We start from the raw sequence: 14,122 nt of genomic DNA on the forward strand, positions 1-14,122 counted from the left end.
GGCCTTCCCCGGCCGCCCCCCCCCCACGAGGCGGCCTCCGAGACAATGGGGGGTTAAGTAAACACTCCTCTCCTACAAGCCCGTGTCAATTGTGGATAAAATCTGAGGTCAGCTGAAAAGTATTTTAAGAGCCCACGGGGTTGAAATTTTGTAACAGCTGTTAAATATGACCAAACTTTTCTTCCCCCGCCGCCCCCCTCCCCGCGCCCAACTACAACTCTTCCAAACTCTGTATGAAAGAAAATGGGATAAACAGATGTCTGGCTTCCATGCAGGAAAGTAGGACACACTTGGAATGATAAGTCTCCTAAACTCTATAGAATAATGCCAGATTTATTGGGGAGGGGGCATTTACTACCCACAGAGATGCCAACTAGCAGTATTGCCCGTGATAGGACCATCTGGAAAAGCGTTGCCGAGCATGCCATCAGGAATACATGGCGTGGCGAGCCCATTCCGTGTTGTGTGTGCACAGGCTGAGGCTGCGAGCTCTCTGCCCGCCCGCCTGCCCGCTCGCCCGCCCGCCTGCCTGCCATGGCTCTGGAGCCAGGGGCTGAGTTGCCGCTGAATGTTTGGATAGTAATGTAATCTCGCCTTGCCGGCTTCCTCCACAATCATTCTTTTCAGTCTTCAACAGTTGGACCCTGAGCCTTCCCAGCACAGCAGCCAGACAAGGCAGGAGGAAGTCGAGAGGATGGACCCTCCCCAGAATTCGCTCCGGTTCTAGGAAAAACCCAAGCGGGGGCCGGCCCGGCGAGAGGACCTGCGCCCCAGTGTGGTCCTCCGGCCTTCACAGCATCATCTTGTAATCACTTGCAGCCCTTGGAATGTACGGATGAAACAGGAGAGATTTATCTAGTCATCCTTGGGCCGTGGAGACAATGGGTGGGTGTCCCTAATGAAGACCATCTGCTTTTGTGTTTTCCCAGAAAACATGATTTTGCTATGAAAATGACCCTCCCATCCTCTGCACCGAGACCACAAAGACGAGAGGGAAAGGCCTTCCTGAGCTCCTCTCTGGGTCAGGCGAAATGACCAGAGATCCTCAGTCAGGCCATGCCTCCTTAGCCACACTTTCTCACAGTGCGATTTTCTGTGTTGTTTCTTTGGCTTCCCTCCCCCCTTTCCCACACTGCTTATAATGTCATTGGAAATATGCTGCAGGAGAATGCTATTCCAGGTATTAGGGGAAGTTATAGCTCTGGCATTGTCTGAGGGCAAAAAATAGTTTTAACCACTGGGATATCTGTAATAAATTCAAAGGATTTTCTAATGGGGAACATTTTAACTTTTCCTCCCCTTTTCTTTTCTTTCTTTCTTTTTTCTTTTTTTTTTTTTCAGTAGTGGTGGTAGGATGTGTGTGTGTGTGTGTGTGTGTGTGTGTGTGTGTGTGTGTGTGTGTTGTGTATTATCTAAAGGGCCTTCCATGTCGTTCAGTGAATGGAATGCTTTCAAAAGATAACTAAACTAAATTCTGTAATGACGACGAGAGGCATTCACAATCTATAGAATGTGATTACCCTGGAAAGAGGCTGGAGCTTTCTTTGCTGTTCTCTGAAGCCCCAAAACAAAATAAAACCAAACTCTTTCCGACTTAGATGAGGAATATTAGCTCGGGCTCCAGCAAACACGGGGCCCATTGATCTCAATTCATGTTTGAATTATTGGTTCATATCCTCAGGACACATCGGCTTTATCTGGTCAAATCCTCCTAGATGGATCTAAAGACCAAGAGCACCGAATGGGTGACACATACAGAACAGAACTCTCTCCCAAGCCGAATAACACAGGGATGCTTTAGCTGATGCAGGCCTGTGAATGGGAGCTACCAATTGGATGGGCTGTCCTATTCTATGATGCTCAAGAAAGAGCAGAGCCCAAGCATGCACCAGGAGCGACTGATTGTAGGCGGGACCAGAAACTCAAAAACCCACCATCAGCCAGAACTCAAAATATTTTTCACTTGACAAAAGTCCCTCACGAAGGAGGCCTTCCAAAAAAAAAAAAAAATCTTGTTTTCCTTCCCTGATTTTTACCACCATTTGCCCCAGCAAACACTAAATTCGTCAACTTTTCCAAATGCACCTCAAACTGGAGATTGTAGCAATGTCGAAAAATCACTTCTCGGGGATTTACAGCAGACAACCAAATGCTAATAGTATTTTGTCATCGTAAGTGACAGCTCTCTTCAGAATGCTAAACATGCAAGTTCCATTTTTCATTCCATAAAAACTATCCCTACCTTAAAATTCCTAATGTGGGAGGTGATTAAAATTCCTATAAAATTGTCATATCTTTAAATTTAGAAGCAGAGCAGATTTTTCATCAATAATTAAGCTCTCTAAAGCATTTATGCCAGGCGTAAATGGAGTTTCAATCTTCCTTATTCAAATAAACATGGTAAACCCATTAACCAAATGTTTTTTTTTATTTCCCCCCCTCTTCTAGTGCTTCTAGAATATCAAATGATAACACTGTTTCTTTAGCTTATGGAAGTATAAGACATTGAGTCTATAGCTTTTAATTAATTCATTCTGATCACAAATAAAAAAGAATTCCATCCGTTCACCAAAAAACAACTGGGGAGGACAGTTAGCAAAAATTCCTTATTAGATTTTTTAAAAATTGCCTTCTACCACAAAAAAAATCTATCATAAATAAAATAATCCTCTAAATGCACGAATATCACATGTTGTTCACCATGACGGTATTCCTCAAATCCAGACTGATTTCTAATGGAACCCTTTGACCCGAAAGAAGGCTTGAATCATCTTCTCAACTTAATATTTTGTGGCATGCAAAAATTCCCCATTTTCAAGGCAAATAAACGTCTGAGTTTCTATGTGTCATGTACATTTGAAACATCTTGAAAGATGAAATAGATCTATGAGTTTATATTTAAAGCATTGGGTGTTTGTCCTTAAAGCATCATCTATTCATAAAAGAGATTCCAATACTGCCGCACGCTTTTAGCCAATAAAAAAAAAAAAGGAAAAAGAAAAAAGAGAAAGAAAGAAAAGAAAACCAGTTACAAAGCAGCGATGACTAGCTTTATGACTTCCAGAGCTAAAACACTAAAGACAAATATAATTATATTGATTCTCATCGTTGGAGTTCTATAAAGTGCTGAACTTGTTCTCCATTCCCTGACACAATCCCAGAGTGATGGCAACAACTGGTCAGCCTTATTTGATTACTAATAAGAGAGATGTCCCTTCTGTCAGATACCGAACATTCTCCGCTAAGCAAACAGCTATTTCAGCTAGTTAAACATTAGCATTGCTCTCCACTGGTGGGGCATATTTCTTTAGGCTTAACTCATGGACTTTTCCGGGTTTAATTTTTCAGGCGCTGGACAGCAAAGTTCATGATCAAAAGATAACTTTGTAATGAAAGCTGCTGAAATCCAACCCTTCTTCCAAACAGACTAAACCTCCCTTTCACCATTCCGGTGTCAGATGTACACCTCACACGGACTAGAGGATGAGAGTACCGATTTCCAAAGCTGCAGTAGTCAAGGCCCTCCCTAGCAGCCCTGAAGCTGCCACCATCTTGTCAAGCCCTCGGCCTGCTCCCCAGGCCACGGCCACCAGCACCACCACTGCCTGCAGGCTCTTTCTGTGACCCCAAATGCACAACGGCAACAAAAAGACAGCCCCTGAAAAATGCAACTTTGTCACCGGAATCCAGAAAACAGTAAACTGGGGACTGGGAAGCACAAAGGAGGGCCCCAGTTAACTGAGTTTCCCAGACTGAGGTGGGAAATCCAGCACCGACAGATACTTTTCGTTTCACTTAAGACAACTTTGGTTTGGTAGTCACGTCTCTGCTATTTGACATCAAACGACATCCTCGATGGAAGAAAAATCAGGATATATTTCCTAACTAATCGCCGGCAGAATAAATCCTCCTCAAGGCCGAGCAACAATGACGGCGCTCTCCTGCCCCGGTCTCCACTCGGGACAACGCACATGACAAAAATCACGTAAAAATGAAATACTTGTTAACAAATTAGCAAAAAGCATTTTATGACATATCTCTGGGTTTAAAGCCAGAAACTCTCTAGGCATAAAGTGCTGCTCGCAGTGAGAGCGGTGGCAGATGAAACTGCTTCCCTTGACAACTCGCTAGCAATTACCGAATCCCCACAGAGTGAGCCACCAGGTTTCCAAGTCAACCCACCTGTGCGTGATAACACAAGAAGACAACAAATGGCGCAGTGCACAGAATGAACCCGCTAGCAGGCTGAAAACCGGGGAGGATGCGGAGAGCGGCGAGCAAAGTTTGTCTGTCTCTCCGCCCGGTTGTTTGTTCACTTGTTTGTTCAAAATCAAAGCACGGAGAGGCGACAACGAGAGAAAAGAGAAATCGGTCTTACCTGTCAATGATTACGGGGTCTGAAGGGGTCTCGTTTCGATTGCCACAACTTTTCTTGTCGCAGCATCGGCTGTAGATCAATTAAAAAGAATAGTCTTAATACATGACCGGTTCCTCCCGGCTTATGGGAGCGTTCGGAGCAATGCGTCACAGTATAGTGGCAGGAGGCAATCAGACAGGTAGTTCGTATGGGGACACAAACACATATATGTCTATGTATTTATATGTATGTACATACACACACATATATTTCCCCCCCGATCGATTTCACAAGGGCAACTGCTGGAAAGTCAGGGTTTGTTTGGTTTGGTTTGGTTTTTTTTTCCCTTGAAGGTGCGAAGCCGAGCACGGTTACCCCGAGCGGCCTGAGGGAGCTACTCAGAAACAACTCTATAAATTGGGATGCTAAAATATGGAAACCATGTTGTGGTGTTTGTCTTTGCAGTGAACTGAGAAGAAGGCAAGGCAGGAGGCTTGGGAATAACTTTTCACAGCCTTAGCTTTTGTTTACCTCTAATTGTCAAGCTGTTATTTCTGGGAAAGATGCAAGATGCCACCTTCAACCAATATTTCTTTTGGGCATTTATTAATTATAACCACAAAAGCATGCATCAGTCTCTCGAAAACTTCCATTGTTCCTTCTTTAAGCCTACCTTAACTCCATTATTGGAACTTTAATTAAAGCAGAAATGAAACAAAAATGTTATGCTACTTGCATTTTAAAAAAGCATACTTGTATAATGGTTACATGTCTAAATTAGCTAAATTAACACCATATGGTAGGCAAAGTATATAAAGCCTTTTAAACCTGACAGCTAAAGTGATTAAAGAAAGTCTACAGTCTTCCACTTACAGCTTAAATCACATCTGTGCACTCTGTATGTTAATTGCAGAACATGCAGAAGTGGATAATAAAGAAATTCCACTTTATTGGTTGTAATTTATATTTATTACCTGATATGAGAAAAAGTCAGCTTTTGTATATTAGTGCTGTAACAATATGTCTGCTCAGAAATGGCACTGAGGCAGTGCGCACAATAGCAAGGAAGAGGATGCCCCTTAGAGTCTGCAGCCTGTTACTGGAGCCTGGGAGCAGCCAGAGCCTCCCTGATTATTCCTTGCAACTATATTTCACATGCCACACATACAAAGTCAATGATGCATTTTTATTTGCCGTGTAGGGGTGAAAGTCTTGTGGTAGTTAGGAAAAAAACAGGTGGGAAATGGCTCTTCTGACACAGATCTCCAGGAACGTGCGTGCTCTCGAACAACAATGCGAACAATGCATCGCTGCTCCGGGGAAGAGGTTAACTGAGAGCCGCGCGAGCCCATTCGTACACGCGGGGGCCCTGCACAAGGACAAAAGGCTTTCCTTTGGGGCAGGAACAGCCGGGGCTTCCGGGGAGGGAGGGAGGGAGCCGGGGAGGGAGGCGAGGAAGGGAGTGGGCCGGGAGGAGGCAGGACAGCAAGGGGCTCGGCCTCCTCCGGCAGCGACCACCGCCACCCCTGCAGCCCGGCCGCTCTCGCTCCTCCGGGCTCGGTGTCTGCCACAGGGGCATGGCCAATTTGGGCGGGCTCGCAGGCCAGCTTTTCCAGCTGACGTGCTCGGGGGCTCCTCTGCTCCTCTCTGCTGTTCGCTCAAAGCCCAGGGGAAGCAGAGAGGGCAGAGGAAGGGACGCGGGGCGGGCAGGGGACCCCGAAATTGTGGGGCCCTGGCCCCGGCCCTAAGGGACCGGCGCAGAGAGCGCAAACTCGCGGAGCCGGCTCCTCTAGGGACAGTTGTGGGAGCGGGGCGCTACCCGTCCAGGGGCAGTGAAACCCCAACGGCTGACCTAAGCGTGACCCACTGAAGGGGGGGGGGCTTCCCACTCCTGCCCCAGATGCTCGCTCACCTGCACATGATCTCGTGAGTCAGGAGCACACGACACATCTCGGGGTTCTTGTCTTGCCCCTCATATACGATGGCCTGCGCGGGACAAGGAGACAGAGGGGCTGTTAGGACGCAGGGAACAGAGCGGGCTGGGACGGGCAGAGCGCACCAGGGGACTCGGGAGGGGGAGGTTGGGCCATTTCGGGGGGTCCCCAGCCCGGCTAGTCGGGTTCTTCTCTACCATTTCCCCGCAAGCATTAACCGCAAGGGGAGGAGGAGGGAGGAAGAGGAGGGAGAAAGGAGGAAGAAGGCGGAAGAAGACCGAGGCCTCCTCTCCTGTGTGGCAGGTGCACGTGGCACGTGGAGAGCATTCAAATTTTCCGTAGGAAAATGCAATGTTTAATTATCTATTTCACACTTTAGTTACCTGTCAAAGGACAATTCATCAACACAACAGTTTGGTCCCCCTCGTTCTCCCTTCTCTCCCCTTCACTTTCCCTCTTTGCCAGGAGACCGAGAAAAGCCTCGGGGTCAGCCCAAGCTGGGGGACTGAAGGGAGGGCCAAAGGGCCCTGCCCGGCCGGCCTCCCCCAACTCCAGGGCCATGAAGGCCCCCGAAATTGCCCGTTGGGTGTGGAAATTAAGACTCTCCAAGTGAGAGGAGTTTCTGCCTGTCCCTGGTCTCCCGGGCTAGCGATCTGAGAGCAGACGTCCGCGGAGACCCCCCCCCCCCCTCCCAGCAGAGAAAGTTTACTTCCAAAAAGGTTTGCAAACGGAGAGGCGAAGGCTGCAGTCCCGCGCCTCCGCGGCAGCCTGGCCCCGCCCGCCCTCTGCACGCTTGCATGCGCGCCTGGCCGCCGCAGCCCCTGCCTCCCAGCCCGCAGCCCGCAGTCTCCCTGCAGGGACCCACTTGGCCGGGGCCCCTTCCACTTGGATGTAATCGCGTTGCCATTGTCTAAGCTGCTTTTCAATTTACATTTGGTGAGAGCTCAGGCAGAAATGCTGCTGCTCCGGCACCTCCGAGAAAGAGGGGAAAATACTTAAGATAGAAAAACAATTTTGTGGTAACATGTTATTCCAATTAGAGGCATTAGGAGTATACTTTATACACCCCCTGGGGTTTGGATTAACTAACAGCACCAAAGGAAACATTAGTGCCATCACCTTGGAGCTGCTCAGGCCTGGCCGGGGCGGGGAAGGGTTTCGCTCGGCCTTGCTCCGAGTGCTCGGCTCTGCTTCCCTGGGCTTGCAGAGCCCGCCTGGGAGATCCCTGTGGACAGGGCCCGGGCTCCCCCAAGTTCCGAGAGCGACCCTGAACCTTTGCTCACCCTGCCTGAAATTCTCCAGACTTGGAAACTGACGGCAGCCCCCCCACACATACACACACCCCAGCTCTGAGGCTTTACAGGCTTCCCGCCCCCGGGCAGCCGTGCCAGGGCTAACTCTCCCCTGGCTGCCTTCGCCAAAGCAAAAATGGCCAGTCAGTCCCCAGCCGCAGCCAGGCCCGGGCAGCCTTGCTAAAGCCCTGCCACGGACAGAGCGGTTGGCGGGCGGGCAGGGTGCGGGGCGCCCCTACGGCTCCCGAGGGCTGGGGCCTGCTTGGCCCCAGGCGCGCCAGCGGCGGCGCTCTCGGAGCGCACGAAATGGTGCACCTGGGTAGGGGGCCTGTGGGGAGGCGTTTTCGGGGGGGGAGCCCACCCAGCCCACCACCCAAAGCCCTCCGCCACCCCGAGGAACCCCAGAAGCTCGCGCCGCAATATGGTTATTATCGGATGATATTTGGAAAGAAAGTGCTAATGGCCAATCTGGTGTTTATTTTGAAACTGCTAACAATGATTTTTCTTGGGTAAAAAGGCGGCAGTGTCTGCGCTCACGCTTGAGTAGCTTTTGAGCATGGACTCTAACAGATGGTGGGAAACTCGAGGTGCGCCTCGTCCCTCACTCGGTCTCCTGCCCAGACTGGGGGCGCGCTCTGCCTGACCGGCCTCCCCGGGTAGCCCCCCGCCCGTGGCCTCTCCGGCTGCCTGCCGCCTGCCTCCCTCCTTCCCTCCCAGCCCGCTCTCTCTAGGTCTGCAGCCCCACCGCTTCTTCCCCACCCCCCGCCAGGCTATCTGTCGGTCTGTCTGCCTGCGCACCCCACTCCCTGCTTACCGCCCCCCCCCCGCCTCGCCTCAAAGTCTGCCTCCCCCTGGAGAGCCTCAAGCTGACCGCTGGGGCCCGGGCCGCCCCGGAGCTGCCTGCCGGGGCCGGGCGGGGAAGGCCTTCCCCGGCCCGCAGCGCTTCTCGTGCAGCTGCCGCGGCTGCAGGGCCGCCGGTCGGCCGGCCTGCTCGGCTGCCTGCAGCTCCCGGCCCCGGCCCCGGCCCCGCCACCCTCGCGGCCGCTCGGGCTCTCTCCGCTCGCGTCGCAAACTTCTCGGGGGTCAGACCAAAGCCAAACGGCGGGCGCGGGGAAGAAGGGGGCTCGGAGGAAGAGGAAGGTTACGAATGGCGACAGGCTGCAAGCAGTGGGCAGAGGGAGAGGGCTGGAGCTAGGCAGCTCCCTGCAGCAGATGCCCCAAGAGGACGGAGAGGGGGGAAGCTGCCTGCCAGCCCGCCTGCTCTCCCTGCCTGCCTGCTTCCCTCTGTCTGTCTGCCAAAGCCGCCCCCCTGGAAATTAGCTGGAAATGACTTCGAACCTCCGCAGGCGCTCCTGACACTCGGGGTTCCCTTTGGGCCGGACAAAAATAGGAGGGGAGGATTCGGGAGTGCACGGCCTGGGCCCCAAGGAGCAGCTCGTCCTCGGCTCGGCCGTCACCCCCAGCGGCTGGGTACCCAGATATTAATCGGGGCACCCCAGAAACGTGCTGCGCCCCTCCCTAGCTGCCAGCAGGCAGGCGGCCGGGGGGCTGGCCGCAGCCGGCAGCTTCTGGGCGCCGCAGCATCCCTTCTGCCATTTCTTCCTCCCCTCTGATGAACCCCCGTATTTATATTTGATTTATTTTTTATTTTGTAGCACAAACAGAAATCCATGAACTGTCGGTTCAGCGCCATTGACTCTTTGATCAGTTACTGGGCGATTTTCCCCACGTCAGTAAAGGGAGATTAAATGCCCTGATTTTCAGCGCTGTTTATCCAGCAAAGGTTAGGAAAGGGGGAGGGGGGGGGCTCGGCTGGACGAACAATAAAAGTGTCCTTAACGAGGGAAGCTCGCCCGAGCTTCTTTCTGCAGCAGCCGGGAAACTTGGAGTAGCCAGACAGAAAGAAGGCTCTCGCTGAGGAGGCAAGGACCTCCCCAAACATTTAGCCGCTCTTTCTCTCCCCTGGAGAGCAGCCCACAATGACCTCGCCGGGGCACCCCAGAACCGGAGAGGGGGGGGCCCTCGGACGCCCCCAGAAAGCAAACCCGCCTCTGCTCTTTGTCTGAGCCGGGCGCAGTGCCTGCCAGGACTGCCAGACTCTCCGGGAAGAGCCGGCTGCCTGCCTTACTTAACCCTGCAGGCATTCGCTGCTAACCCGATTGGGGGCTAGGGGAAGGCTAAACTAGTTTTCAGGGGAATAAAGCCCGCAACCTAAATGCAGGCAGAAGGGGCAGGATACACAGGTCTTCTCAAGCGAGCTGAGAATAATATTGCAAGTTTAGCCCTTGAATTGAAGGCGCTTCTCTCCTTTCTAAGCATGAATTACAGCTTGGAGAGGTATTTTAAATCGAGGGGGAAGAATCCCTATTGTACCGGGCTTCTTAAAAACATTAGCGAATAAAACTAAAAACTAAAAAATAAAAATAAAAATAAATAAAAATGTTTCTTTAAAAGAAAAAGAGGTAGCTAGAAGGGGAGAGGGAAAGCCCCCCCCCCACTTCCACAGAAGTAAACGCCCAGAAAAACAAAAGCCACAAAGCTTCCCTAGACTCAGTTCCAGGAGAGTTCTCCAGATAACTCCAGTGAGCATCGGAAAAGTTACCCAAGACAGGTTAAATAATTTAATAAGAACCTGCTCCTGATTCTGTTATTTACAAGCTATGACAAACGGAGGCTGGTCTCAGAGAAATGGACGACTGTGGGTGACCCCTGGAGCTGAGAGTTTGAATTATGGAGATGGGGGGCTGAGAGGTGAGTATGGACTAGAGGAGAACAAGATGACTTTTCACCTCAGCACATTTAACTTTTAAATCCAAACAAACGTCTCCTGTTACTAGACCATCACATTGGAACGGGAGCAGGAAAAAGAGAGAGAGGAGAGAGGGAGAGGAGCTAATCAAGTCCAATTGGAAGGACTTTGCAGAGAGTTGCCTTTGTTATGGAAAAAAAAAAAAAATCCAGGGAAAGGAATTCATTCTCGCAAAAGGGAGAACGTTAGACACGAACGGGGAGGGGGCAGAGTAGCAATCTCCTGGCCAACATTAATTACTCGAATTCATTAGGATAAAATTTGGCTCGAATAATAGACCACTTAAATACATATAGCTTGCCCCAGGAACCCCACAAACGATTCCCCTGCTCTCCACAAATCTCCCAGTGAATCTGCTGGTGTAATTAGTCCGTCAAGGAAACGAAACGAAAAAAGAAAAGAAAAGGGGGCCCCTGCCTCGGGAAGGAAGGGGCAAGACAAGCACAGCAGTTCAGAGCGATGGAAAACTGAAACTTTCTCACCTGTTTGGTCATTGAGTCTATTAGGCGAACATACAAATCCTGTTCTGTTCTAACTCCTGGAAGAAAAATAAAAGGAGAAAAAGAGAGACAGATTCTCATCAGAATGACAAGAAGGGAAGCTCTGCGAGGCTCGAATAGACAGATGAGGCTAGTCAATTTCCCGCCGCCCCCACGCTGTTTCCAAATTTAGGACAATTTCAATAACAGAGCAGGATGTTTAAGCCTGGCTCCTTAATTGGCGAAGCCCTGCACCACTTTCGCCCTGGCGTTTGGGGATTCTGGGGCACGCTCCCCTGCCAGGCGAGCTCGGGGAGGAGGATTGCTTTGCTCGGGCGCTCTTTCTACGGGAACTTTGATTTTTGCAAAATAAACCAGCGAGGAGTCCAAAATGCCCCAGTCGTGTGATCCCCGTTTCTGATCTCTCGCCCGGATTTCCCCCCTCCTGCTGCCCACGACTAAGTTATGCTGGCTTTTATGGAAGTCCCCTCATCCCAATAATTAACATTAATTTGCAAAATTGAAAAAAGTCACTTAAAAGTGATGTTGTGCTGGGGCAGATATCGATCCCCCTTTTTACTTTCTACTTCAAGACTAACCGGTTAATCACGTGAAGTGCCATCGACTTATCGATCGCTTCTGTTTTGTTTTCCTTCTATGCCATGAGAAGATTTCGTGTTTACATCCATGTAATTTTCATCTCCAAATCTTTCTACCCTTTCAAATGGGGCCGAGAAAGCGGGAGGACCAGTGAGGGGGTGCGGCGGGCAAGGGGCGCGGTGGCGGCTACTTACTCACCGTTACTGTACAACAATTGAAGTTTGTAATGAATCCCATTATTGGTTTTCTCGTTGTTCGGCTCCTGGAAATAAGGAGAAAGAAATGCTCTGAGAGGGCGGGCGGGCGGGCGGGCGGGCGGCTTCCTCCTGCTGCTTAGCCTGTGTCTCGCCTCCGGGACCGAAGCCCCCCAGCTTACCAAGGGCTCGATCTCTCCCTAGCAGAAGCACTTTGGGAAACACTGCCGATGCCTTTTTTCTGGGTACAAAACCTCAGCTTGCTTTTTGCTCTCTCGGGCTCAGGGAAGGAGGTGAAGGGGCACTGCTAAGTTTCCAAAGCCCCTTCTTTCTTTCCTTCCTTCCTTCCTTCCTTCCTTCCTTCCTTCCTTCCTTCCTTCCTTCCTTCCTTCCTTCTTTCCTTCCTTTTTTCTGCCTTCTTTCCTTTTTCTTCCTTCCTTCCTTTTTCTTCCTTCCTTCCTTTTTTCTTCCTCCTTTTCTTTTTTCTATCTTCCTTCCTTTTTTTTCTTTCTTCCTTTTTTCTTTCTTTCCCCCCTCCTTTCTCCTGGCCCCCTGAGTACCTGCAGCCCGGCCCGGCCGGACTCGGCTCGGCTGGGTCTGCAGAGGCCGAGCGATGTTCTCGTTCTCCGCAAGCAGGGAGACGCCACCCGCCTGCCCGTCTGCCTGCCCGCCTACACGTGGTCCAGGCGCCTCTGGAGTACTGTTAGGGCTTCCCAGGGCTTCGCTCAGTGAAAATGATCTCTGATCAATTTCAGCCAGCTTGATCTGCCCCCCCCCCCAAAACGAACCGCAGCCAACTTACTTTCTCTTTCTCCACAAAGTCCACAAAAGCTGTCCTTTCGATCTCCACCGGCTGCCCCTGCCTGTCGTACAGAGCTAAGACGAAGTGGAAAAAATTGGATTTTCTGAGATTGGAAGGCGGCTGTTTCTCGAAATGTGCCCGAGCCAGCCCCACACCGCTGCGGGAGAAAACAAGACAACGTCTCGGTGAGAAGGGCCGGGGAGGAGGGACCGCAGAGACACCGACGGGAGCTGGGGAGGGAAGGGGTCGGGAGACAGATGCAGGGGAGCGGCCGAGGCCGGGCTGCGGCGGCCGGCTGCCGAGGCCGGGCTCCTAGAGTCGGAGAGCGGAGGCGCTCTCCTCTCCGCCGCCGCCGCCGCCGCCGCCGCCGCCTCTCCCTTGGCCTCGGCCGCCTTCTCGGCGGTGTGCGGGCCTGCTGCGGCGAGGGAGAGGCGCGGCGGGGCGGCGGGGCTGGAGGCTGGAGCTAAGCGAGCCGCCGCTCGGACGAGCGGGGCTTTCCGGGAGCCGGGAGCCGGGGAGGAGAGGGGAGGCGAGGGAGAGGAGCCGGGGCAAGGGCGGGCTAAGCACGGCGAGGCAGGGGCGCAGAAGGAAGGGCGAGCGAGGGAAGGCGCGGAGGGGGGACCCCAGCCGGCCGCTGGGCACGCGTACCTCTGGGCGGCCGTGTTCGCATCCACCACCCCTGCCGTATGCATCCAGGAGCGCACCGGGTTCATTCCACTGCCCAGCGGCTCCTCCTTCATGGTCGTCCCGCCTCTGGGTATATTTTCCTGAATCCCAAACATGAACACAAATGGGGGCGGCAGCAGCTCCTGGCCGGAAGGGGTGAGAGTCAGGGCAGGGCAGCTTCGGGGGACTCCGGGCGTCTCCCCCTGTCGGGCTGATTCTCTCGCCTGCCCGCTGCGCTCTTGCTCCCGGGCGCAGGCGATGGAGGTGTGCCGGGGCCGCCTCCTTCCCTCCGTGCGATCGGCGGGAGAAGAGCCCGCTCCGAGCCTCGCTCCCTTCTTCAGTGTGTCCGGGGCCGGCCCCACATAGACGCTGGCCGCTCCGCGCGCCTCTCGGGCAGCCTGTGCCCGCACCCCACCGCCGCCGGGCCACCTGGACGGCTGCTGCTGCTACGGCGGCGGCTGTTATTGTTATTGTTATTGAATACGGTTTGGAGAAAGAGGAAGGAGAAAAAGGGGGAAAAAAAAAGAAAAGGGGCAAAAAAGTGGCGGCGCCGGCGCCGGAAACGTGCGTCTCGCAAAAGAATAAATATTGTTGTCGTTGTTGTTGTTTGTGGGAGCCCTCAGTGTGGTGTCATGCCCGTCCGGCGGCGTCCAAAAAGCTTCCGGACACTGCGGAATCGACCACTTCTGGCGCGGCTCGCCTGCTCCAGAAGACAAATAAACGAAAAAATGATTACCGCCGAGGTGCTCCTGGACACAGGAGAGGTGGCTGGAGGGGCCTTGAGCGTCTCGCAGAATGGATGGAAGCGCACAAAACTCAGCCCTCTCTCCCCTAGGAATGGAACCTTTCCCGGGAGCCAAAACTCTAGACCCACGGGAACAGCGCTGTCAGATCCTGACGTCGGCGGGGCGGGGACAGCGCCATATATGGGGAGCCCAGCGCTCCCAACCCAGCCCGCCTGCCCGCCTCCCAGCCTCCCTGCCTGCCTG

At 52.6% G+C, this 14,122-nt stretch overlaps 1 protein-coding gene across 7 annotated transcripts in view; it reads right to left on the reverse strand.

The window, feature by feature from the left end:
- Window positions 1-13,536, reverse strand: part of EBF3 (EBF transcription factor 3) — a 148,600-nt gene extending 135,064 nt beyond the window's left edge. Inside the window, exons 1-6 of one of the 7 annotated variants that reach the window (XM_051982729.1) lie at window positions 13,116-13,536; window positions 12,468-12,624; window positions 11,670-11,733; window positions 10,875-10,930; window positions 6,270-6,343; window positions 4,379-4,447 (exon numbers count right to left, since the gene is read on the reverse strand). In XM_051982729.1, the coding sequence (XP_051838689.1) occupies window positions 4,379-4,447; window positions 6,270-6,343; window positions 10,875-10,930; window positions 11,670-11,733; window positions 12,468-12,624; window positions 13,116-13,249 (554 nt within the window). In that variant the 5' untranslated portion in view covers window positions 13,250-13,536. The remainder of the gene's footprint in view (window positions 1-4,378; window positions 4,448-6,269; window positions 6,344-10,874; window positions 10,931-11,669; window positions 11,734-12,467; window positions 12,625-13,115) is intronic. The other 6 variants (XM_051982726.1, XM_051982728.1, XM_051982725.1 and 3 more) reach the window with 6 other exon arrangements.
- Window positions 13,537-14,122: the final 586 nt, after the last annotated feature.

The sequence above is a fragment of the Antechinus flavipes genome, chromosome 2 (genome assembly GCF_016432865.1).
Source record: "Antechinus flavipes isolate AdamAnt ecotype Samford, QLD, Australia chromosome 2, AdamAnt_v2, whole genome shotgun sequence".
Lineage (NCBI taxonomy): Eukaryota > Metazoa > Chordata > Mammalia > Dasyuromorphia > Dasyuridae > Antechinus > Antechinus flavipes.